Below are 18,657 nucleotides of genomic sequence, written 5' to 3'. Positions count from 1 at the left end.
TCGGTATGCTTCGTTCAGTTACGTATTGCTTATACTCCGCCCATCGCATTTCCAGTATCATCACACCATGAACAATGTAAAGGAGAATAAATATCCAACAGGAAAACATAAGTTGGGGTGTTGTGCTGACTGACTGCTCTGTTCTCCTATTGGCTGATATTTGCATTTACATTTTAGTCCACCAATCACAGTTAAGTAAGGGATTGCTGGACGTATGCAATATGTATGACACTACCACCAAAGCTATAGGTCTCCACGTAGGGGACGCCTCTGGTAGGGCACCTGGGAAGGCCCCTGAGGGTACCGCCGCCCCTTGGGGCGTCACCGCCAATGGAAGGTCCCCTGGGGGCATGGCTGACCCTGAGGGGAGACCCTGGGGGCATCGGTGCGCCTAAGAAGAGCCCCTGCTGACGACGTGACCCCTTGGCCGACCCCTGGGGGCGCCACCACACCTGAGAGCTCCCCTGAAGGCACCGATGCCCCTGAGGAGTCCCTGGGAGTATCGCTGCCCCAAAAAAGAGCCCCTGGGGGCGACGTTACCCCTTGGCGGTCCCCTGGGGGCGACGTTACCCCTTGGCGGTCCGCTGGAGGCGATGTTACCCCTTGGCGGTCCCCTGGGGAAAACGTTACGCCTTGGCGGTTCCCTGGGGGCGACGTTACGCCTTGGCGGGTCCCTAGGAGGGCGCCAGCACACCTAAGAGGTCCTCTGGGGGCACCGGTGCCTTTGCGAGGGATCCTATGGGCGCCACGGCACCTGGGAAGGCCCCTAGGTGCCCCACCGCCACTGACAGAGCCCCTGGGGGCAGCGACACACCTGGGAGAGCCCCTAGGGCGACGCACCTGGTAGGGCAAATGGGAGGGACCCAGCGGGCACTATCACTGGATTGACAGTGGGGGCAATTGTTTTTGCACATTTAGAACAATGGGATATATGAATAGATACTCCGCCATCGCATTTCCAGTATCATCACACCATGAACAATGTAAAGGAGAATAAATATCCAACAGGAAAACATAAGTTGGGGTGTTGTGATGACTGACTGTTCTGTTCTCCTATTGGCTGTTTTTTGGATTTACATTTTAGTCCACCAATCACAGTTAAGTAAGGGATTGCTGGACGTATGCAATATGTACGACACTACCACCAAAAGCTATAGGTCTCCAGGTATGGGAAGCCTCTGGTAGGGTACTTGGGAAGGCTCCTGAGGGTATCGCCACCCCTTGGGACGCCACCGCCTCTAGAAAGACCCTTGGGGGCATCGCTGCCCCTAAGAAGAGCGACAGTGGGCGACGTTACACCTTGGCGGGCCCCTGGGGGTGCCACCACACCTGACAGCTCCCCTGGGGGCACCGGTGCCCCTGAGGAGAGCCCCTAGGGGCATCGCTGCTCAAAAGAAGAGCCCCTGGAGGCATCGCTACCCAAAAGAAGATCCCCTGGGGCAATCTTATCCCTTGGCCGGCCCCTGGGCGCGCCACCACACCTGAGAGGTCCCCTGAGGACACAGGTGCCCCTGAAAGGGACCCTGTGGGCGCCACCGCACCTGGGAAGGCCCCTGGGTGCGCCACCGCCCCTGGCAGGGCCCCTGGGATAGCCGCCACCCTTCCCAGGGCCCCTGGGGAAACTGACACCCATGGGACCGCCCCTAGGGCGATGCACCTGGTAGGGCAAATGGGAGGGCCCCAGGGTGGACTATAACTGGATTGACCGTGGGGCCAGTTGTTTTTTAATATTTAGAACAATGGGAGATATGAATAAATACTTCGGCCATCGCATTTCCTGATACACCATGAACAATGTAAAGGAGAATAAATATCCAACAGGAAAACATAAGTTGTGGTGTTGTGCTGACTGACTGCTCTGTTCTCCTATTGGCTGATATTTGCATCTACATTCTAGTACACCAATCACAGTTAAGTAAGGGATTGCTGGACGTATGCAATATGCTAGACAGTACCACCAAAAGCTATAGGTCTCCAGTTAGGGAACGCCTGTGGTAGGGCACCTGGGAAGGCCCATGAGGGTAGCGCCGCCCCTTGGGGCGCCACCACCTCTGGAAGGTCCCCTGGGGCACTGCTGACCCTGAAGGGAGCCCCTAGGTGCATCGCTGCCCATAAGAAGAGCCCCTGGGGGCGACGCTACCCCTTGGCGAGCCCATGGGTGCGCCACCACACCTGAGAGCTCCCCTGGGGACACCAGTGCCCCTGAGGAGAGCCCCTGGGGGCATTGCTGCAGCAAAGAAGAGCCCCTGGGGGCGACGTTACCCCTTGGCGGTCCCCTGGGGGTGACGTTACCCCTTGGCGGTCCCATGGGGGCAACGTTACCTCTTGGCGGGCACCTGTGGGAAACGTTACCCCTTGGAGGGCCCCTGAGGGCGCCACCACACCTGAGAGGTCCCCTGGGGGCTCCGGTGCCCTTGAGAGGGAACCTGTGGTCGCCACCGCACCTGGGAAGGCCCCTGGGTGCGCCACCGCCCCTGGCAGGGCTCCTGGGATTGCCGACACCCTTGTCAGGGCCCCTGGGGTCGCCGACACCCCTGGGAGAGCCCCAAGATCGATGCACCTGGTAGGGCAAATGGGAGGGACCCAGGGGGCACTATCACTCGATTGACCGTGGGGGCAGTTGTTTTTGCACATTTAGAACAATGGGAGATATGAATAAATACTCCGCCCATCGCATTTCCAGTATCATCACACCATGAACAATGTAAAGGAGAATAAATATCCAACAGGAAAACATAAGTTGGGGTGTTGTGCTGACTGACTGCTCTATTCTCCTATTGGCTGATATTTGCATTTCATTTTAGTCCACCAATCACAGTTAAGTAAGGTATTGCTGGACGTATGCAATATGGACGACACTACCCCCAAAAGCTATAGGTCTCCAGGTAGTGGGCGCCTTTGGTAGGGCCCCTGGGAAGGCCCCTGAGGGTACCGTCGCCCCTTGGGGCGCCACCGCCTATGGAAGGTCCCCTGGGGGCACCGCTAACCCTGACGAGAGCCCCTGGGGGCATCGATGCCCCTAAGAAGAGCCCCTGTGGGCGACATTACCCCTTGGCGGTCCCCTCTGGGTGATGTTACCCCTTGGCGGTCCCCTGGGGGCGACGTTACCCCTTGGCCGGCGCCTGGAGGCGCAATCACACCTGAGAGGTCCCCTGGGGGCACCGGTGCCCCTGGGAGGGACCCTTTGGGGCCACCACACCTGGGAAGGACCCTGGGTGCGCCACCGCCCCAGGTAGGGCCCCTGGGAGAGCCGCCACCTTTGCCAGGTTCCCTGGGGCCACCAACACCCCTGTGAGAGCCCCTAAGAGTGACGCACCTGGTAAGGCAAATGGGAGGGCCCTAGGGCGCACTATCACTGGATTGACAGTGGGGGCAGTTGTTTTTGCACATTTAGAACAATGGGAGATATGAATAAATACTCCGCCCATCGCATTTCCAGTATCATCACACCATGAACAATGTAAAGGAGAATAAATATCCAACAGGAAAACATAAGTTAGGGTGTTGTGCTGACTGACTGCTATGTTCTCCTATTGGTTGATATTTGCATTTACATTTTAGTCCACCAATCACAGTTAAGTAAGGGATTGCTGGACGTATGCAATACGTACGAAACTACGACCTAAAGCTATATGTCTCCAGGTAGTGGAGGCCTCTGGTAGGGCCCCTGGGAAGGCCTCCAAGGGTACCGTCGCCCCTTGGGGCGCCACTGCTTTTGGATGGTCCCCTGGGGGCACCGCTAACCCTGAGGAGAGCCCCTGGGGGCATCGCTGCCCATAAGGAGAGCCCTTGTGGGCGTCGTTACCCCTTGGCGGGCCCCTAAGGGCGACGTTACCCCTTGGCCGGCGCCTGGGGGCGCTACGACACCTGAGAGGTCCCTTGGGGGGCACCGGTGCCTCTGGGAGGGACATTGTGGGCGCCACCGCACCTGAGAAGGCCCCTGGGTGCGCCACCGCCCCAGGTAGGGCCCCTGGGAGCGCCGCCACCCTTGCCAGGGACCCTGAGGGCACCGACACCCCTGTCAGAGCCCCTAAGAGCGACGCACCTGGTAGGGCACATGGGAGGGACCCAGGGGTCACTATCACTGGATTGACCGTGGGGGCAGTTGTTTTTGCACATTTAGAACAATGGGAGATATGAATAAATACTCCGCCCATCGCATTTCGAGTATCATCACACCATGAACAATGTAAAAGAGAATAAATATCCAACAGGAAAACATAAGTTGGGGTGTTGTGCTGACTGACTGCTCTGTTCTCCTATTGGCTGATATTTGCATTTACATTTTAGTCCACCAATCACAGTTAAGTAAGGGATTGCTGGACGTATGCAATATGTACGACACTACGACCAAAAGCTGTAGGTTTCCAGGCAGGGGACGCCTCTGGTAGGGCCTCTGGGAAGGCCCCTAAAGGTACCGTCGGTCCTTGGGGCGCCACCGCCTCTGGCAGGTCCCCTGGGGGCACCGCTGACCCTGAGAGCCCCTGGGGTCCTCGCTGCTCCTAAGAAGAGCCCCTATGGGCGACGTTACCCCTTGGCGGTCCCCTGGGGTCACCGTTACCCCTTGTCGGGCCCCTGGAGGCGGCGTTACCCCTTGGCAGGCCCTTGGGGGGCCACCATACCTGAGAGAACCCCTAGGGGCACCACTGACCCTGAGGAGAGCCCCTGGAGCAATCACTGCCCCAAAGAAGAGCCACTGGGGGCGACGTTACCCCTTGGCGGTCCCCTGGGGGCGACGTTACTCCTTGGCGGTCCCCTGGGGGCGACATTAGCCCTTGGCGGAACCCTGTGGGCGCCACCACACCTGAGAGGTCCCCTGGGGGCACCGGTGCCTCTGGGAGGGACACTGTGGGCGCCACCGCAACTGGGAAGGCCCCTGGGTGCGCCACCGCCCCAAGTAGGGCCCCTGGGAGCATCGCCACCCTTGCCAGGGACCCTGAGGGCACCGACACCCCTGTGAGAGTCCGTAAGAGCGACGCATCTGGTAGGGCACATGGGAGGGACCCAGGGGTCACTATCACTGGATTGACCGTGGGGGCAGTTGTTTTTGCACATTTAAAACAATGGGAGATATGAATAAATACTCCGCCCATCGCATTTCGAGTATCATCACACCATGAACAATGTAAAAGAGAATAAATATCCAACAGGAAAACATAAGTTGGGGTGTTGTGCTGACTGACTGCTCTGTTCTCCTATTGGCTGATATTTGCATTTATATTTTAGTCACCAATCACAGTTAAGTAAGGGATTGCTGGACGTATGCAATATGAACGACACTTCCAGCAAAAGCTATAGGTCTCCAGGTAAGGGACGCCTCTGGTAGGGCCCCTGAGAAGGCCCCTGAGGGTACCGCTGCCCCTTGGGGCGCCACCTGCTCTGGAAGGACCCCTGGAGGCACGGCTGACCGTGAGGGGAGACCCTGGGGGCATCGCTCTGCCCCTAAGAAGAGCTCCTGGGGGCGATGTTACCCCTTGGCGGGTCCCTGGGGGCGCCACCATACCTAAGAGATCGCCTGGGGGCACCGGTGACTCTGAGGAGAGCCCCTGGAGGCATAGCTGACCACAGAAGAGCGACTGGGGGCGACGTTACCCTTTGGCGGTCCCCTGGGGGCGACGTTAGCCCTTGGCGGGCTCCTGTGGGCGCCACAACACCTGAGAGGCCTTCTGGGGCCACCGGTGCCCCTGGGAGGGACCCTGTGGGTGCCACCGCACCTGGGAAGGCCCCTGGGTGCGCCACCGCCCCTAACAGGGCCCCTGGGAGCACCGACACCCTTTGCAGGGCCCCTGGAGGCACCGACATCCCTGGGAGAGCCCCTAGGGCGACGCACCTGGTAGGGTAAATGGGAGGGACCTAGGGGGCACTATCATTGAATTGACCGTGGGGGCAGTTGTTTTTGCACATTTAGAACAACGGGAGATATGAATATATACTCCGCCCATCGCATTTCCAGTATCATCACACCATGAACAATGTAAAGGAGAATAAATATCCAACAGGAAAACATAAGTTGGGGTGTTGTGCTGACTGACTGCTCTGTTCTCCTATTGGCTGATATTTGCATTTACATTTTAGTCCACCAATCACAGTTAAGTAAGGTATTGCTGGACGTATGCAATATGTATGACACTACCACCAAAGCTATAGGTCTCCACGTAGGGGACGCCTCTGGTAGGGCACCTGGGAAGGCCCCTGAGGGTACCGCCGCCCCTTGGGGCGTCACCGCCAATGGAAGGTCCCCTGGGGGCATGGCTGACCCTGAGGGGAGCCCCTGGGGGCATCGGTGCGCCTAAGAAGAGCCCCTGCTGACGACGTGACCCCTTGGCGGACCCCTGGGGGCGCCACCACACCTGAAAGCTCCCCTGAAGGCACCGATGCCCCTGAGGAGACCTGGGAGTATCGCTGCCCCAAAAAAGAGCCCCTGGGGGCGACGTTACCCCCTGGCGGTCCCCTGGGGGCGACGTTACCCCTTGGCGGTCCGCTGGAGGCGATGTTACACCTTGGCGGTCCCCTGGGGGAAACGTTACGCCTTGGCGGTTCCCTGGGGGCGACGTTACGCCTTGGCGAGCCCCTAGGAGGGCGCCAGCACACCTAAGAGGTCCTCTGGGGGCACCGGTGCCTTTGCGAGGGATCCAATGGGCGCCACCGCACCTGGGAAGGCCCCTAGGTGCCCCACCGCCACTGGCAGAGCCCCTGGGGGCAGCGACACACCTGGGAGAGCCCCTAGGGCGACGCACCTGGTAGGGCAAATGGGAGGGACCCAGCGGGCACTATCACTGGATTGACAGTGGGGGCAGTTGTTTTTGCACATTTAGAACAATGGGATATATGAATAGATACTCCGCCCATCGCATTTCCAGTATCATCACACCATGAACAATGTAAAGGAGAATAAATATCCAACAGGAAAACATAAGTTGGGGTGTTGTGATGACTGACTGTTCTGTTCTCCTATTGGCTGTTTTTTGGATTTACATTTTAGTCCACCAATCACAGTTAAGTAAGGGATTGCTGGACGTATGCAATATGTACGACACTACCACCAAAAGCTATAGGTCTCCAGGTATGGGAAGCCTCTGGTAGGGTACTTGGGAAGGCTCCTGAGGGTATCGCCACCCCTTGGGACGCCACCGCCTCTAGAAAGACCCTTGGGGGCATCGCTGCCCCTAAGAAGAGCGACAGTGGGCGACGTTACACCTTGGCGGGCCCCTGGGGGTGCCACCACACCTGACAGCTCCCCTGGGGGCACCGGTGCCCCTGAGGAGAGCCCCTAGGGGCATCGCTGCTCAAAAGAAGAGCCCCTGGAGGCATCGCTACCCAAAAGAAGATCCCCTGGGGCAATCTTATCCCTTGGCCGGCCCCTGGGCGCGCCACCACACCTGAGAGGTCCCCTGAGGACACAGGTGCCCCTGAAAGGGACCCTGTGGGCGCCACCGCACCTGGGAAGGCCCCTGGGTGCGCCACCGCCCCTGGCAGGGCCCCTGGGATAGCCGCCACCCTTCCCAGGGCCCCTGGGGAAACTGACACCCATGGGACCGCCCCTAGGGCGATGCACCTGGTAGGGCAAATGGGAGGGCCCCAGGGTGGACTATAACTGGATTGACCGTGGGGCCAGTTGTTTTTTAATATTTAGAACAATGGGAGATATGAATAAATACTTCGGCCATCGCATTTCCTGATACACCATGAACAATGTAAAGGAGAATAAATATCCAACAGGAAAACATAAGTTGTGGTGTTGTGCTGACTGACTGCTCTGTTCTCCTATTGGCTGATATTTGCATCTACATTCTAGTACACCAATCACAGTTAAGTAAGGGATTGCTGGACGTATGCAATATGCTAGACAGTACCACCAAAAGCTATAGGTCTCCAGTTAGGGAACGCCTGTGGTAGGGCACCTGGGAAGGCCCATGAGGGTAGCGCCGCCCCTTGGGGCGCCACCACCTCTGGAAGGTCCCCTGGGGGTACTACTGACCCTGAGGGGAGGCCCTAGGGGCATCGCTGCCCATAAGAAGAGCCCCTGGGGGCGACGTTACTCCTTGGCGTGCCCATGGGCGCGCCACCACACCTGAGAGCTCCCCTGGGGGCACCAGTGCCCCTGAGGAGAGCCCCTGGGGGTGACGTTACCCCTTGGCGGTCCCCTGGGGGTGACGTTACCCCTTGGCGGTCCCATGGGGGCAACGTTACCTCTTGGCGGGCACCTGTGGGAAACGTTACCCCTTGGAGGGCACCTGAGGGCGCCACCACACCTGAGAGGTCCCCTGGGGGCTCCGGTGCCCTTGAGAGGAAACCTGTGGTCGCCACCGCACCTGGGAAGGCCCCTGGGTGCGCCACCGCCCCTGGCAGGGCTCCTGGGATTGCCGACACCCTTGTCAGGGCCCCTGAGGTCGCCGACACCCCTGGGAGAGCCCCAAGATCGATGCACCTGGTAGGGCAAATGGGAGTGCCCCAGGGCGCACTATCACTGGATTGACCGTGGGGGCAGTTGTTTTTGCACATTTAGAACAATGGGAGATATGAATAAATACTCCGCCCATCGCATTTCCAGTATCATCACACCATGAACAATGTAAAGGAGAATAAATATCCAAAAGGAAAACATAAGTTGGGGTGTTGTGCTGACTGACTGCTCTATTCTCCTATTGGCTGATATTTGCATTTCATTTTAGTCCACCAATCACAGTTAAGTAAGGTATTGCTGGACGTATGCAATATGGACGACACTACCCCCAAAAGCTATAGGTCTCCAGGTAGTGGGCGCCTTTGGTAGGGCCCCTGGGAAGGCCCCTGAGGGTACCGTCGCCCCTTGGGGCGCCACCGCCTATGGAAGGTCCCCTGGGGGCACCGCTAACCCTGACGAGAGCCCCTGGGGGCATCGATGCCCCTAAGAAGAGCCCCTGTGGGCGACATTACCCCTTGGCGGTCCCCTCTGGGTGATGTTACCCCTTGGCGGTCCCCTGGGGGCGACGTTACCCCTTGGCCGGCGCCTGGAGGCGCAATCACACCTGAGAGGTCCCCTGGGGGCACCGGTGCCCCTGGGAGGGACCCTTTGGGGCCACCACACCTGGGAAGGACCCTGGGTGCGCCACCGCCCCAGGTAGGGCCCCTGGGAGAGCCGCCACCTTTGCCAGGTTCCCTGGGGCCACCAACACCCCTGTGAGAGCCCCTAAGAGTGACGCACCTGGTAAGGCAAATGGGAGGGCCCTAGGGCGCACTATCACTGGATTGACAGTGGGGGCAGTTGTTTTTGCACATTTAGAACAATGGGAGATATGAATAAATACTCCGCCCATCGCATTTCCAGTATCATCACACCATGAACAATGTAAAGGAGAATAAATATCCAACAGGAAAACATAAGTTAGGGTGTTGTGCTGACTGACTGCTCTGTTCTCCTATTGGTTAATATTTGCATTTACATTTTAGTCCACCAATCACAGTTAAGTAAGGGATTGCTGGACGTATCCAATACGTACGAAACTACGACCTAAAGCTATATGTCTCCAGGTAGTGGAGGCCTCTGGTAGCGCCCCTGGGAAGGCCCCCAAGGGTACCGTCGCCCCTTGGGGCGCCACTGCTTTTGGATGGTCCCCTGGGGGCACCGCTAACCCTGAGGAGAGCCCCTGGGGGCATCGCTGCCCATAAGGAGAGCCCTTGTGGGCGACGTTACCCCTTGGCGGGCCCCTAAGGGCGACGTTACCCCTTGGCCGGCGCCTGGGGGCGCTACGACACCTGAGAGGTCCCTTGGGGGCACCGGTGCCTCTGGGAGGGACATTGTGGGCGCCACCGCACCTGAGAAGGCCCCTGGGTGCGCCACCGCCCCAGGTAGGGCCCCTGGGAGCGCCGCCACCCTTGCCAGGGACCCTGAGGGCACCGACACCCCTGTCAGAGCCCCTAAGAGCGACGCACCTGGTAGGGCACATGGGAGGGACCCAGGGGTCACTATCACTGGATTGACCGTGGGGGCAGTTGTTTTTGCACATTTAGAACAATGGGAGATATGAATAAATACTCCGCCCATCGCATTTCGAGTATCATCACACCATGAACAATGTAAAAGAGAATAAATATCCAACAGGAAAACATAAGTTGGGGTGTTGTGCTGACTGACTGCTCTGTTCTCCTATTGGCTGATATTTGCATTTACATTTTAGTCCACCAATCACAGTTAAGTAAGGGATTGCTGGACGTATGCAATATGTACGACACTACGACCAAAAGCTGTAGGTTTCCAGGCAGGGGACGCCTCTGGTAGGGCCTCTGGGAAGGCCCCTAAAGGTACCGTCGCCCCTTGGGGCGCCACCGCCTCTGGAAGGTCCCCTGGGGGCACCGCTGACCCTGAGAGCCCCTGGGGTCCTCGCTGCTCCTAAGAAGAGCCCCGATGGGCGACGTTACCCCTTGGCGGTCCCCTGGGGTCACCGTTACCCCTTGTCGGGCCCCTGGAGGCGGCGTTACCCCTTGGCAGGCCCTTGGGGGGGCCACCATACCTGAGAGAACCCCTAGGGGCACCACTGACCCTGAGGAGAGCCCCTGGGGCAATCACTGCCCCAAAGAAGAGCCACTGGGGGCGACGTTACCCCTTGGCGGTCCCCTGGGAGCGACGTTACTCCTTGGCGGTCCCCTGGGGGCGACATTAGCCCTTGGCGGGCCCCTGTGGGCGCCACCACACCTGAGAGGTCCCCTGGGGGCACCGGTGCCTCTGGGAGGGAAACTGTGGGCGCCACCGCAACTGGGAAGGCCCCTGGGTGCGCCACCGCCCCAAGTAGGGCCCCTGGGAGCATCGCCACCCTTGCCAGGGACCCTGAGGGCACCGACACCCCTGTGAGAGTCCGTAAGAGCGACGCATCTGGTAGGGCACATGGGAGGGACCCAGGGGTCACTATCACTGGATTGACCGTGGGGGCAGTTGTTTTTGCACATTTAGAACAATGGGAGATATGAATAAATACTCCGCCCATCGCATTTCGATTATCATCACACCATGAACAATGTAAAAGAGAATAAATATCCAACAGGAAAACATAAGTTGGGGTGTTGTGCTGACTGACTGCTCTGTTCTCCTATTGGCTGATATTTGCATTTATATTTTAGTCACCAATCACAGTTAAGTAAGAGATTGCTGGACGTATGCAATATGAACGACACTTCCAGCAAAAGCTATAGGTCTCCAGGTAAGGGACGCCTCTGGTAGGGCCCCTGAGAAGACCCCTGAGGGTACCGCTGCCCCTTGGGGCGCCACCTGCTCTGGAAGGACCCCTGGAGGCACGGCTGTCCGTGAGGGGAGACCCTGGGGGCATCGCTCTGCCCCTAAGAAGAGCTCCTGGGGGCGATGTTACCCCTTGGCGGGCCCCTGGGGGCGCCACCATACCTAAGAGATCGCCTGGGGGCACCGGTGACCCTGAGGAGAGCCCCTGGAGGCATAGCTGACCACAGAAGAGCGATTGGGGGCGACGTTACCCTTTGGCGGTCCCCTGGGGGTGACGTTAGCCCTTGGCGGGCCTCTGTGGGCGCCACAACACCTGAGAGGCCTTCTGGGGCCACCGGTGCCCCTGGGAGGGACCCTGTGGGTGTCACCGCACCTGGGAAGGCCCCTGGGTGCGCCACCGCCCCTAACAGGGCCCCTGGGAGCACCGACACCCTTTGCAGGGCCCCTGGAGGCACCGACACCCCTGGGAGAGCCCCTAGGGCGACGCACCTGGTAGGGTAAATGGGAGGGACCTAGGGGGCACTATCATTGAATTGACCGTGGGGGCAGTTGTTTTTGCACATTTAGAACAATGGGAGATATGAATAAATACTCCGCCCATCGCATTTCCAGTATCATCACACCATGAACAATGTAAAGGAGAATAAATATCCAACAGGAAAACATAAGTTGGGGTGTTGTGCTGACTGACTGCTCTGTTCTCCTATTGGCTGATATTTGCATTTACATTTTAGTCCACCAATCACAGTTAAGTAAGGGATTGCTGGACGTATGCAATATGTATGACACTACCACCAAAGCTATAGGTCTCCACGTAGGGGACGCCTCTGGTAGGGCACCTGGGAAGGCCCCTGAGGGTACCGCCGCCCCTTGGGGCGTCACCGCCAATGGAAGGTCCCCTGGGGGCATGGCTGACCCTGAGGGGAGCCCCTGGGGGCATCGGTGCGCCTAAGAAGAGCCCCTGCTGACGACGTGACCCCTTGGCGGACCCCTGGGGGCGCCACCACACCTGAGAGCTCCCCTGAAGGCACCGATGCCCCTGAGGAGTCCCTGGGAGTATCGCTGCCCCAAAAAAGAGCCCCTGGGGGCGACGTTACCCCTTGGCGGTCCCCTGGGGGCGACGTTACCCCTTGGCGGTCCGCTGGAGGCGATGTTACCCCTTGGCGGTCCCCTGGGGGAAACGTTACGCCTTGGCGGTTCCCTGGGGGCGACGTTACGCCTTGGCGGGCCCCTAGGAGGGCGCCAGCACACCTAAGAGGTCCTCTGGGGGCACCGGTGCCTTTGCGAGGGATCCTATGGGCGCCACCGCACCTGGGAAGGCCCCTAGGTGCCCCACCGCCACTGGCAGAGCCCCTGGGGGCAGCGACACACCTGGGAGAGCCCCTAGGGCGACGCACCTGGTAGGGCAAATGGGAGGGACCCAGCGGGCACTATCACTGGATTGACCGTGGGGGCAGTTGTTTTTGCACATTTAGAACAATGGGAGATATGAATAAATACTCCGCCCATCGCATTTCCAGTATCATCACAACATGAACAATGTAAAGGAGAATAAATATCCAACAGGAAAACATAAGTTGAGGTGTTGTGCTGACTGATTACTCTGTTCTCCTATTGGCTGATATTTGCATTTACATTTTAGTCCACCAATCACAGTTAAGTAAGGGATTGCTGGACGTATGCAATATGTACGACACTACTACCAAAAGCTATAGGTCTCCAGGTAGTGGGCGCCTTTGGTAGGGCCCCTGGGAAGGCCCCTGAGGGTACCGTCGCCCCTTGGGGCGCCACTGAATCGGCTGCTTGTCCAATTAACCAGTCCGTTCACACATATTTATATTTGGGTTTTAAGTAACGAAACCCAAACGGTAGTTCCTTTGTTTTATTATAAAAGGTTGTATATATAATTCCTGAGTGTATATCAACCGTAAGTCTCACTGTCTAGGAGTGAATGAGAAAGGGACGGCGTTTATGTATGATAAACGTTAGGTCACGTCCTTACGATATGAGTTGTGGTGAGCTACTGAAGCTTAGGGGCATCGCAGTGCGTGCTTACAGAAATGCTGAGCTATGGGTCTCGCCCTCTTGGGTAAGTTGCCCGCTCACGTGTCAATCTCATGTCTTACTCATAGACAGTGGAAAGTTACAGGGTGGTGAATCTGAATATAATATCAGATGTATTGACCCATTTATATAATACGTTCTGTTGATGAGACAGGGGCCTATTACACCACCGCCTATGGAAGGTCCCCTGGGGGCACCGCTAACCCTGACGAAGCCCCTGGGGGCATCGATGCCCCTAAGAAGAGCCCCTGTGGGCGACATTACCCCTTGGCGGTCCCCTCTGGGTGATGTTACCCCTTGGCGGTCCCCTGGGGGCGACGTTACCCCTTGGCCGGCGCCTGGAGGCGCAACCACACCTGAGAGGTCCCCTGGGGGCACCGGTGCCCCTGGGAGGGACCCTCTGGGGCCACCACACCTGGGAAGGACCCTGGGTGCGCCACCGCCCCAGGTAGGGCCCCTGGGAGCGCCGCCACCTTTGCCAGGTTCCCTGGGGGCACCGACACCCCTGTGAGAGCCCCTAAGAGTGACGCACCTGGTAAGGGAAATGGGAGGGCCCTAGGGCGCACTATCACTGGATTAACCGTGGGGGCAGTTGTTTTTGCACATTTAGAACAATGGAAGATATGAATAAATACTCCGCCCATCGCATTTCCAGTATCATCACACCATGAACTATGTAAAGGAGAATAAATATCCAACAGGAAAACATAAGTTAGGGTGTTGTGCTGACTGACTGCTCTGTTCTCCTATTGGTTGATATTTGCATTTACATTTTAGTCCACCAATCACAGTTAAGTAAGGGATTGCTGGACGTATGCAATACGTATGAAACTACGACCTAAAGCTATATGTCTCCAGGTAGTGGAGGCCTCTGGTAGGGCCCCTGGGAAGGCCCCCAAGGGTACCGTCGCCCCTTGGGGCGCCACTGCTTTGGATGGTCCCCTGGGGGCACCGCTGACCCTGAGGAGAGCCCCTGGGTGCATCGCTGCCCATAAGGAAAGCCCTTGTGGGCGACGTTACCCCTTGGCGGTCCCCTGGGGGCGACGTTACCTCTTGGCCGGCGCCTGGGGGCGCTACCACACCTGAGAGGTCCCTTGGGGGCACCGGTGCCTCTGGGAGGGACATTGTGGGCGCCACCGCACCTGAGAAGGCCCCTGGGTGCGCCACCGCCCCAGGTAGGGCCCCTGGGAGCGCCGCCACCCTTGCCAGGGACCCTGAGGGCACCGACACCCCTGTCAGAGCCCCTAAGAGCGACGCACCTGGTAGGGCACATGGGAGGGACCCAGAGGGCACTATCACTGGATTGACCGTGGGGGCAGTTGTTTTTGCACATTTAGAACAATGGGAGATATGAATAAATACTCCGCCCATTGCATTTCCAGTATCATCACACCATGAACAATGTAAAGGAGAATAAATATCCAACAGGAAAACATAAGTTGGGGTGTTGTGCTGACTGACTGCTCTGTTCTCCTATTGGCTGATATTTGCATTTACATTTTAGTCCACCAATCACAGTTAAGTAAGGGATTGCTGGACGTATGCAATATGTACGACACTACGACCAAAAGCTGTAGGTTTCCAGGCAGGGGACGCCTCTGGTAGGGCCTCTGGGAAGGCCCCTGAAGGTACCGTCGCCCCTTGGGGCGCCACCGCCTCTGGCAGGTCCCCTGGGGGCACCGCTGACCCTGAGAGCCCCTGGGGTCCTCGCTGCTCCAAAGAAGAGCCCCTATGGGCGACGTTACCCCTTGGCGGTCCCCTGGGGTCACCGTTACCCCTTGTCGGGCCCCTGGAGGCGGCGTTACCCCTTGGCAGGCCCTTGGGGGGGCCACCATACCTGAGAGAACCCCTAGGGGCACCACTGACCCTGAGGAGAGCCCAAGGGGCCATCACTGCCCCAAAGAAGAGCCACTGAGGGCGACGTTACCCCTTGGCGGTCCCCTGGGGGCGACGTTACTCCTTGGCGGTCCCCTGGGGGCGACATTAGCCCTTGGCGGGCCTCTGTGGGCGCCACCACACCTGAGAGGTCCCCTGGGGGCACCGGTGCCTCTGGGAGGGACACTGTGGGCGCCACCGCAACTGGGAATGCCCCTGGGTGCGCCACCGCCCCAAGTAGGGCCCCTGGGAGCGCCGCCACCCTTGCCAGGGACCCTGAGGGCACCGACACCCCTGTGAGAGTCCCTAAGAGCGACGCATCTGGTAGGGCACATGGGAGGGACCCAGGGGGCACTATCACTGGATTGACCGTGGGGGCAGTTGTTTTTGCACATTTAGAACAATGGGAGATATGAATAAATACTCCGCCCATCGCATTTCCAGTATCATCACACCATGAACAATGTAAAAGAGAATAAATATCCAACAGGAAGACATTAGTTGGGGTGTTGTGCTGACTCACTGCTCTGTTCTCCTATTGGTTGATATTTGCATTTACATTTTAGTCCACCAATCACAGTTAAGTAAGGGATTGCTGGACGTATACAATATGTACGACACTACCACCAAAAGCTATAGGTCTCCAGGTAGTGGACGCCTCTGGTAGGGCCCCTGGGAAAGCCTCTGAAAGTCCCGCCGCCCCTTGGGGCACCTTTGCCTCTGGAAGGTCCCATGGGGGCACTGCTGACCCTGACGGGAGACCCTGGGTGCATCGCAACCCCGAAGAAGAGCCCCTGGGGGCGACGTTACCCCTTGGCGGGCCCCTAGGGGCGACATTACCCCTTGGCGGTCCCCTAAGGGCGACATTAGCCCTTGGCGTGCCCCTGTGGGCGCCACCACACCTGAGAGGTCTTCTTGGGACACCGGTGCCCCTGGGAGAGACCCTGTGGGTGCCACCGCACCTGGGAAGCCCCTGGGTGCGCCACCGCTCCTAACAGGGCCCCTGATAGCGCCGCCACCCGTGGCAGGGCCCCTGGATGCACTGACATCCCTGGGAGAGCCCCTAGGGCGACACACCTGGTAGGGAAAATGGGAGGGCCGCAGGGGGCAGTATCACTGGATTGACCGTGGGGGCAGTTGTTTTTGCACATTTACAACAATGGGAGATATGAATTAATATTCCGCCCATCGCATTTCCAGTATCATCACACCATGATCAATGTAAAGGAGAATAAATATCCAACAGAAAAACATAAGTTGGGGTGTTGTGCTGACTGACTGCTCTGTTCTCCTATTGGCTGATATTTGCATTTACATTTTAGTCCACCAATCACAGTTAAGTAAGGGATTGCTGGACGTATGCAATATGTACGACACTACGACCAAAAGCTGTAGGTTTCCAGGCAGGAGACGCCTCTCGTAGGGCCTCTGGGAAGGCCCCTGAAGGTACCGTCGCCCCTTGGGGCGCCACCGCCTCTGGAAGGTCCCCTGGGGGCACCGCTGACCCTGAGAGCCCCTGGAGTCCTCGCTGCTCCAAAGAAGAGCCCCTATGGGCGACGTTACCCCTTGGCGGTCCCCTGGGGTCACCGTTACCCCTTATCGGGCCCCTGGAGGCGGCGTTACCCCTTGGCAGGCCCTTGGGGGGGCCACCATACCTGAGAGAACCCCTGGGGGCACCGCTGACCCTGAGAGCCCCTGGGGTCCTCGCTGCTCCTAAGAAGAGCCCCTATGGGCGACGTTACCCCTTGGCAGTCCCCTGGGGTCAACGTTACCCCTTGTCGGGCCCCTGGAGGCGGCGTTACCCCTTGGCGGGCCCCTGGGGACGCCACCACACCTGAGTGGTCCCCTGGGGGCACCGGTGCCCCTGGGAGGGACCCCGTGGGTGACACTGCACCTGGGAAGGCCCTTGGGTGCGCCACCGTCCTTAACAGGGCCCCTGGGAGACCCGCCACCCTTGGCAGAGACCCTAGAGGCACTGACACCCCTGGGAGAGCCCCTAGGGCGACGCACCTGGTAGGGCACATGGGAGGGACCCAGGGGGCACTATCATTGGATTGACCGTGGGGGCAGTTGTTTTTGCACATTTAGAACAATGGGAGATGTGAATAAATACTCCGCCCATCGCATTTCCAGTATCATCACACCATGAACAATGTAAAAGAGAATAAATATCCAACAGGAAAACATAAGTTGGGGTGTTGTGCTGACTCACTGCTCTGTTCTCCTATTGGCTGTTATTTGGAATGACATTTTAGTCCACCAATCACAGTTAAGTAAGGGATTGCTGGACGTATGCAATATGTACAACACTACAACCAAAAGCTATAGGTCTCCAGGCAGGGGACGCCTCTGGTAGGGCCCCTGGGAAGGCCCCTGAGGGTACCGCCGCCCCTTGGGGCGCCACCGCCTCTGGATGGTCCCCTGGGGGCACCGCTGACCCTGAGGAGAGCCACTGGGGGCATCGCTGCCCCTAAGAAGAAGAGCCCCTTGGCGGGCCCATGGGGTCGCCACCACACCTGAGAGCTCCCCTGGGGGCACCGGTGCCCCTGAGGAGAGCCCCTAGGTGCATCGCTGCCCCAAAGAAGAGCCCCTGGGGGCGACGTTACCCCTTGGCGGTCCCATGGGCGCAACGTTACCCCTTGGCGGGCCCCCTGGGGGCGACGTTACCCCTTGACGAGCCCCTGGGGGCGCCACCACACCTGAGAGGTCCCCTGGGGGTACCGGTGCCCCTGGGAGGGTCCCTGTGGGCGCCACCGCCCCTGGGAAGGCCCCTGGGTGCGCCACCGCCCCTGGCAGGGCCCCTGGGATCGCCACTGCCCTTGCCAGGGCCCCTGGGGGCACCAACACCCTTTGTGAGAGCCCCTAGGGCGACGCACCTGGTAGGGCAAATGGGAGGGCCCCATGGCGCACTATCACTGGATTGACCGTGGGGGGGAGGCAGTTGTTTTTGCACATTTAGAACAATGGAAGATATGAATAAATACTCCACCCATCGCATTTCCAGTATCATCACACCATGAACAATGTAAAGGAGAATAAATATCCAACAGTAAAACATAAGTTGGGGTGTTGTGCTGACTGACTGCTCTGTTCTCCTATTGGCTGATATTTGCATTTACATTTTAGTCCACCAATCATAGTTAAGTAAGGGATTGCTGGACGTATGCAATATGTACGACACTACGACCAAAAGCCATAGGTCTCCAGGCAGAGGACGTCTCTGGTAGGGCCCCTGGGAAGGCCCTTGAGGGTACCGACGCCCCTTGGGGCGCCACCGCTTCTGTAAGGGACCCTGGGGGCACCATTGCCGCCAAGCAGAGCCCCTTGGGGCGCCGCCAACCCTAAGAAGAGCCCTTGGGGGCGCCTTGCCCTTTGGGGCGCCACCACCTTTGAAATGGCCCCTGGGAGGGCCTGTGTAAGAGCCAACGCTCCTGGGAGAGCCCCTGGGGGCGCCACCGCCCTTGAGAGGGCCCCTGCCAGAGTGTCTGGAGTAGCCGCTGTACTGGGAG

The 18,657-nt window shown here is 58.6% G+C and overlaps 2 protein-coding genes across 2 annotated transcripts; both read right to left on the bottom strand.

The window, feature by feature from the left end:
- Nucleotides 1-359: 359 nt before the first annotated feature.
- LOC121859926 (collagen alpha-1(I) chain-like) lies at nucleotides 360-14,398 on the bottom strand (the record flags this gene model as incomplete). The annotated part of the gene is made up of 14 exons (XM_042356885.1): nucleotides 14,233-14,398; nucleotides 13,598-13,805; nucleotides 12,126-12,271; nucleotides 11,222-11,401; nucleotides 10,341-10,520; nucleotides 8,856-8,990; nucleotides 8,161-8,402; nucleotides 6,258-6,402; nucleotides 5,504-5,636; nucleotides 4,474-4,652; nucleotides 2,988-3,122; nucleotides 2,353-2,534; nucleotides 2,004-2,227; nucleotides 360-505 (listed from the first exon to the last, which is right to left on the bottom strand). Coding segments are annotated over exons 1-14 (2,401 nt in total), but the record flags the coding sequence as incomplete, so codon positions are not given.
- Nucleotides 14,399-15,781: 1,383 nt separating this feature from the next.
- On the bottom strand, nucleotides 15,782-18,453 carry LOC121859925 (collagen alpha-1(VII) chain-like). Its single transcript, XM_042356884.1, has 3 exons — nucleotides 18,325-18,453; nucleotides 16,647-16,874; nucleotides 15,782-16,225 (listed from the first exon to the last, which is right to left on the bottom strand). Exons 1-3 carry the CDS (start codon nucleotides 18,451-18,453, stop codon nucleotides 15,782-15,784), a joined length of 801 nt encoding a protein of 266 aa, XP_042212818.1.
- Between the last annotated feature and the right edge of the window lie 204 nt (nucleotides 18,454-18,657).

Source organism: Homarus americanus, unplaced genomic scaffold (assembly GCF_018991925.1).
Source record: "Homarus americanus isolate GMGI-L3 unplaced genomic scaffold, GMGI_Hamer_2.0 scaffold34581, whole genome shotgun sequence".
NCBI lineage: Eukaryota > Metazoa > Arthropoda > Malacostraca > Decapoda > Nephropidae > Homarus > Homarus americanus.
This window is presented reverse-complemented; position numbering and strand designations above follow the sequence as displayed.

Bases quoted from the DNA above. Each gene is read 5' to 3' on its own strand.
- LOC121859925 (XM_042356884.1), bottom strand. From the start codon at position 18,453: ATGGTGCCCCCAGGGTCCCTTACAGAAGCGGTGGCGCCCCAAGGGGCG. The intron at 16,875-18,324 runs GTACATATTGCA...CGTCGCCCATAG, and splicing joins TGGCTTTTGGTCGTAGTGTC to GGGCTCTTCTTAGGAGCAGC. The intron at 16,226-16,646 runs GTGCCCCCAGGG...TTTCCCTACCAG, and splicing joins AGGGGCTCTCAGGGTCAGCG to GTGTGTCGCCCTAGGGGCTC.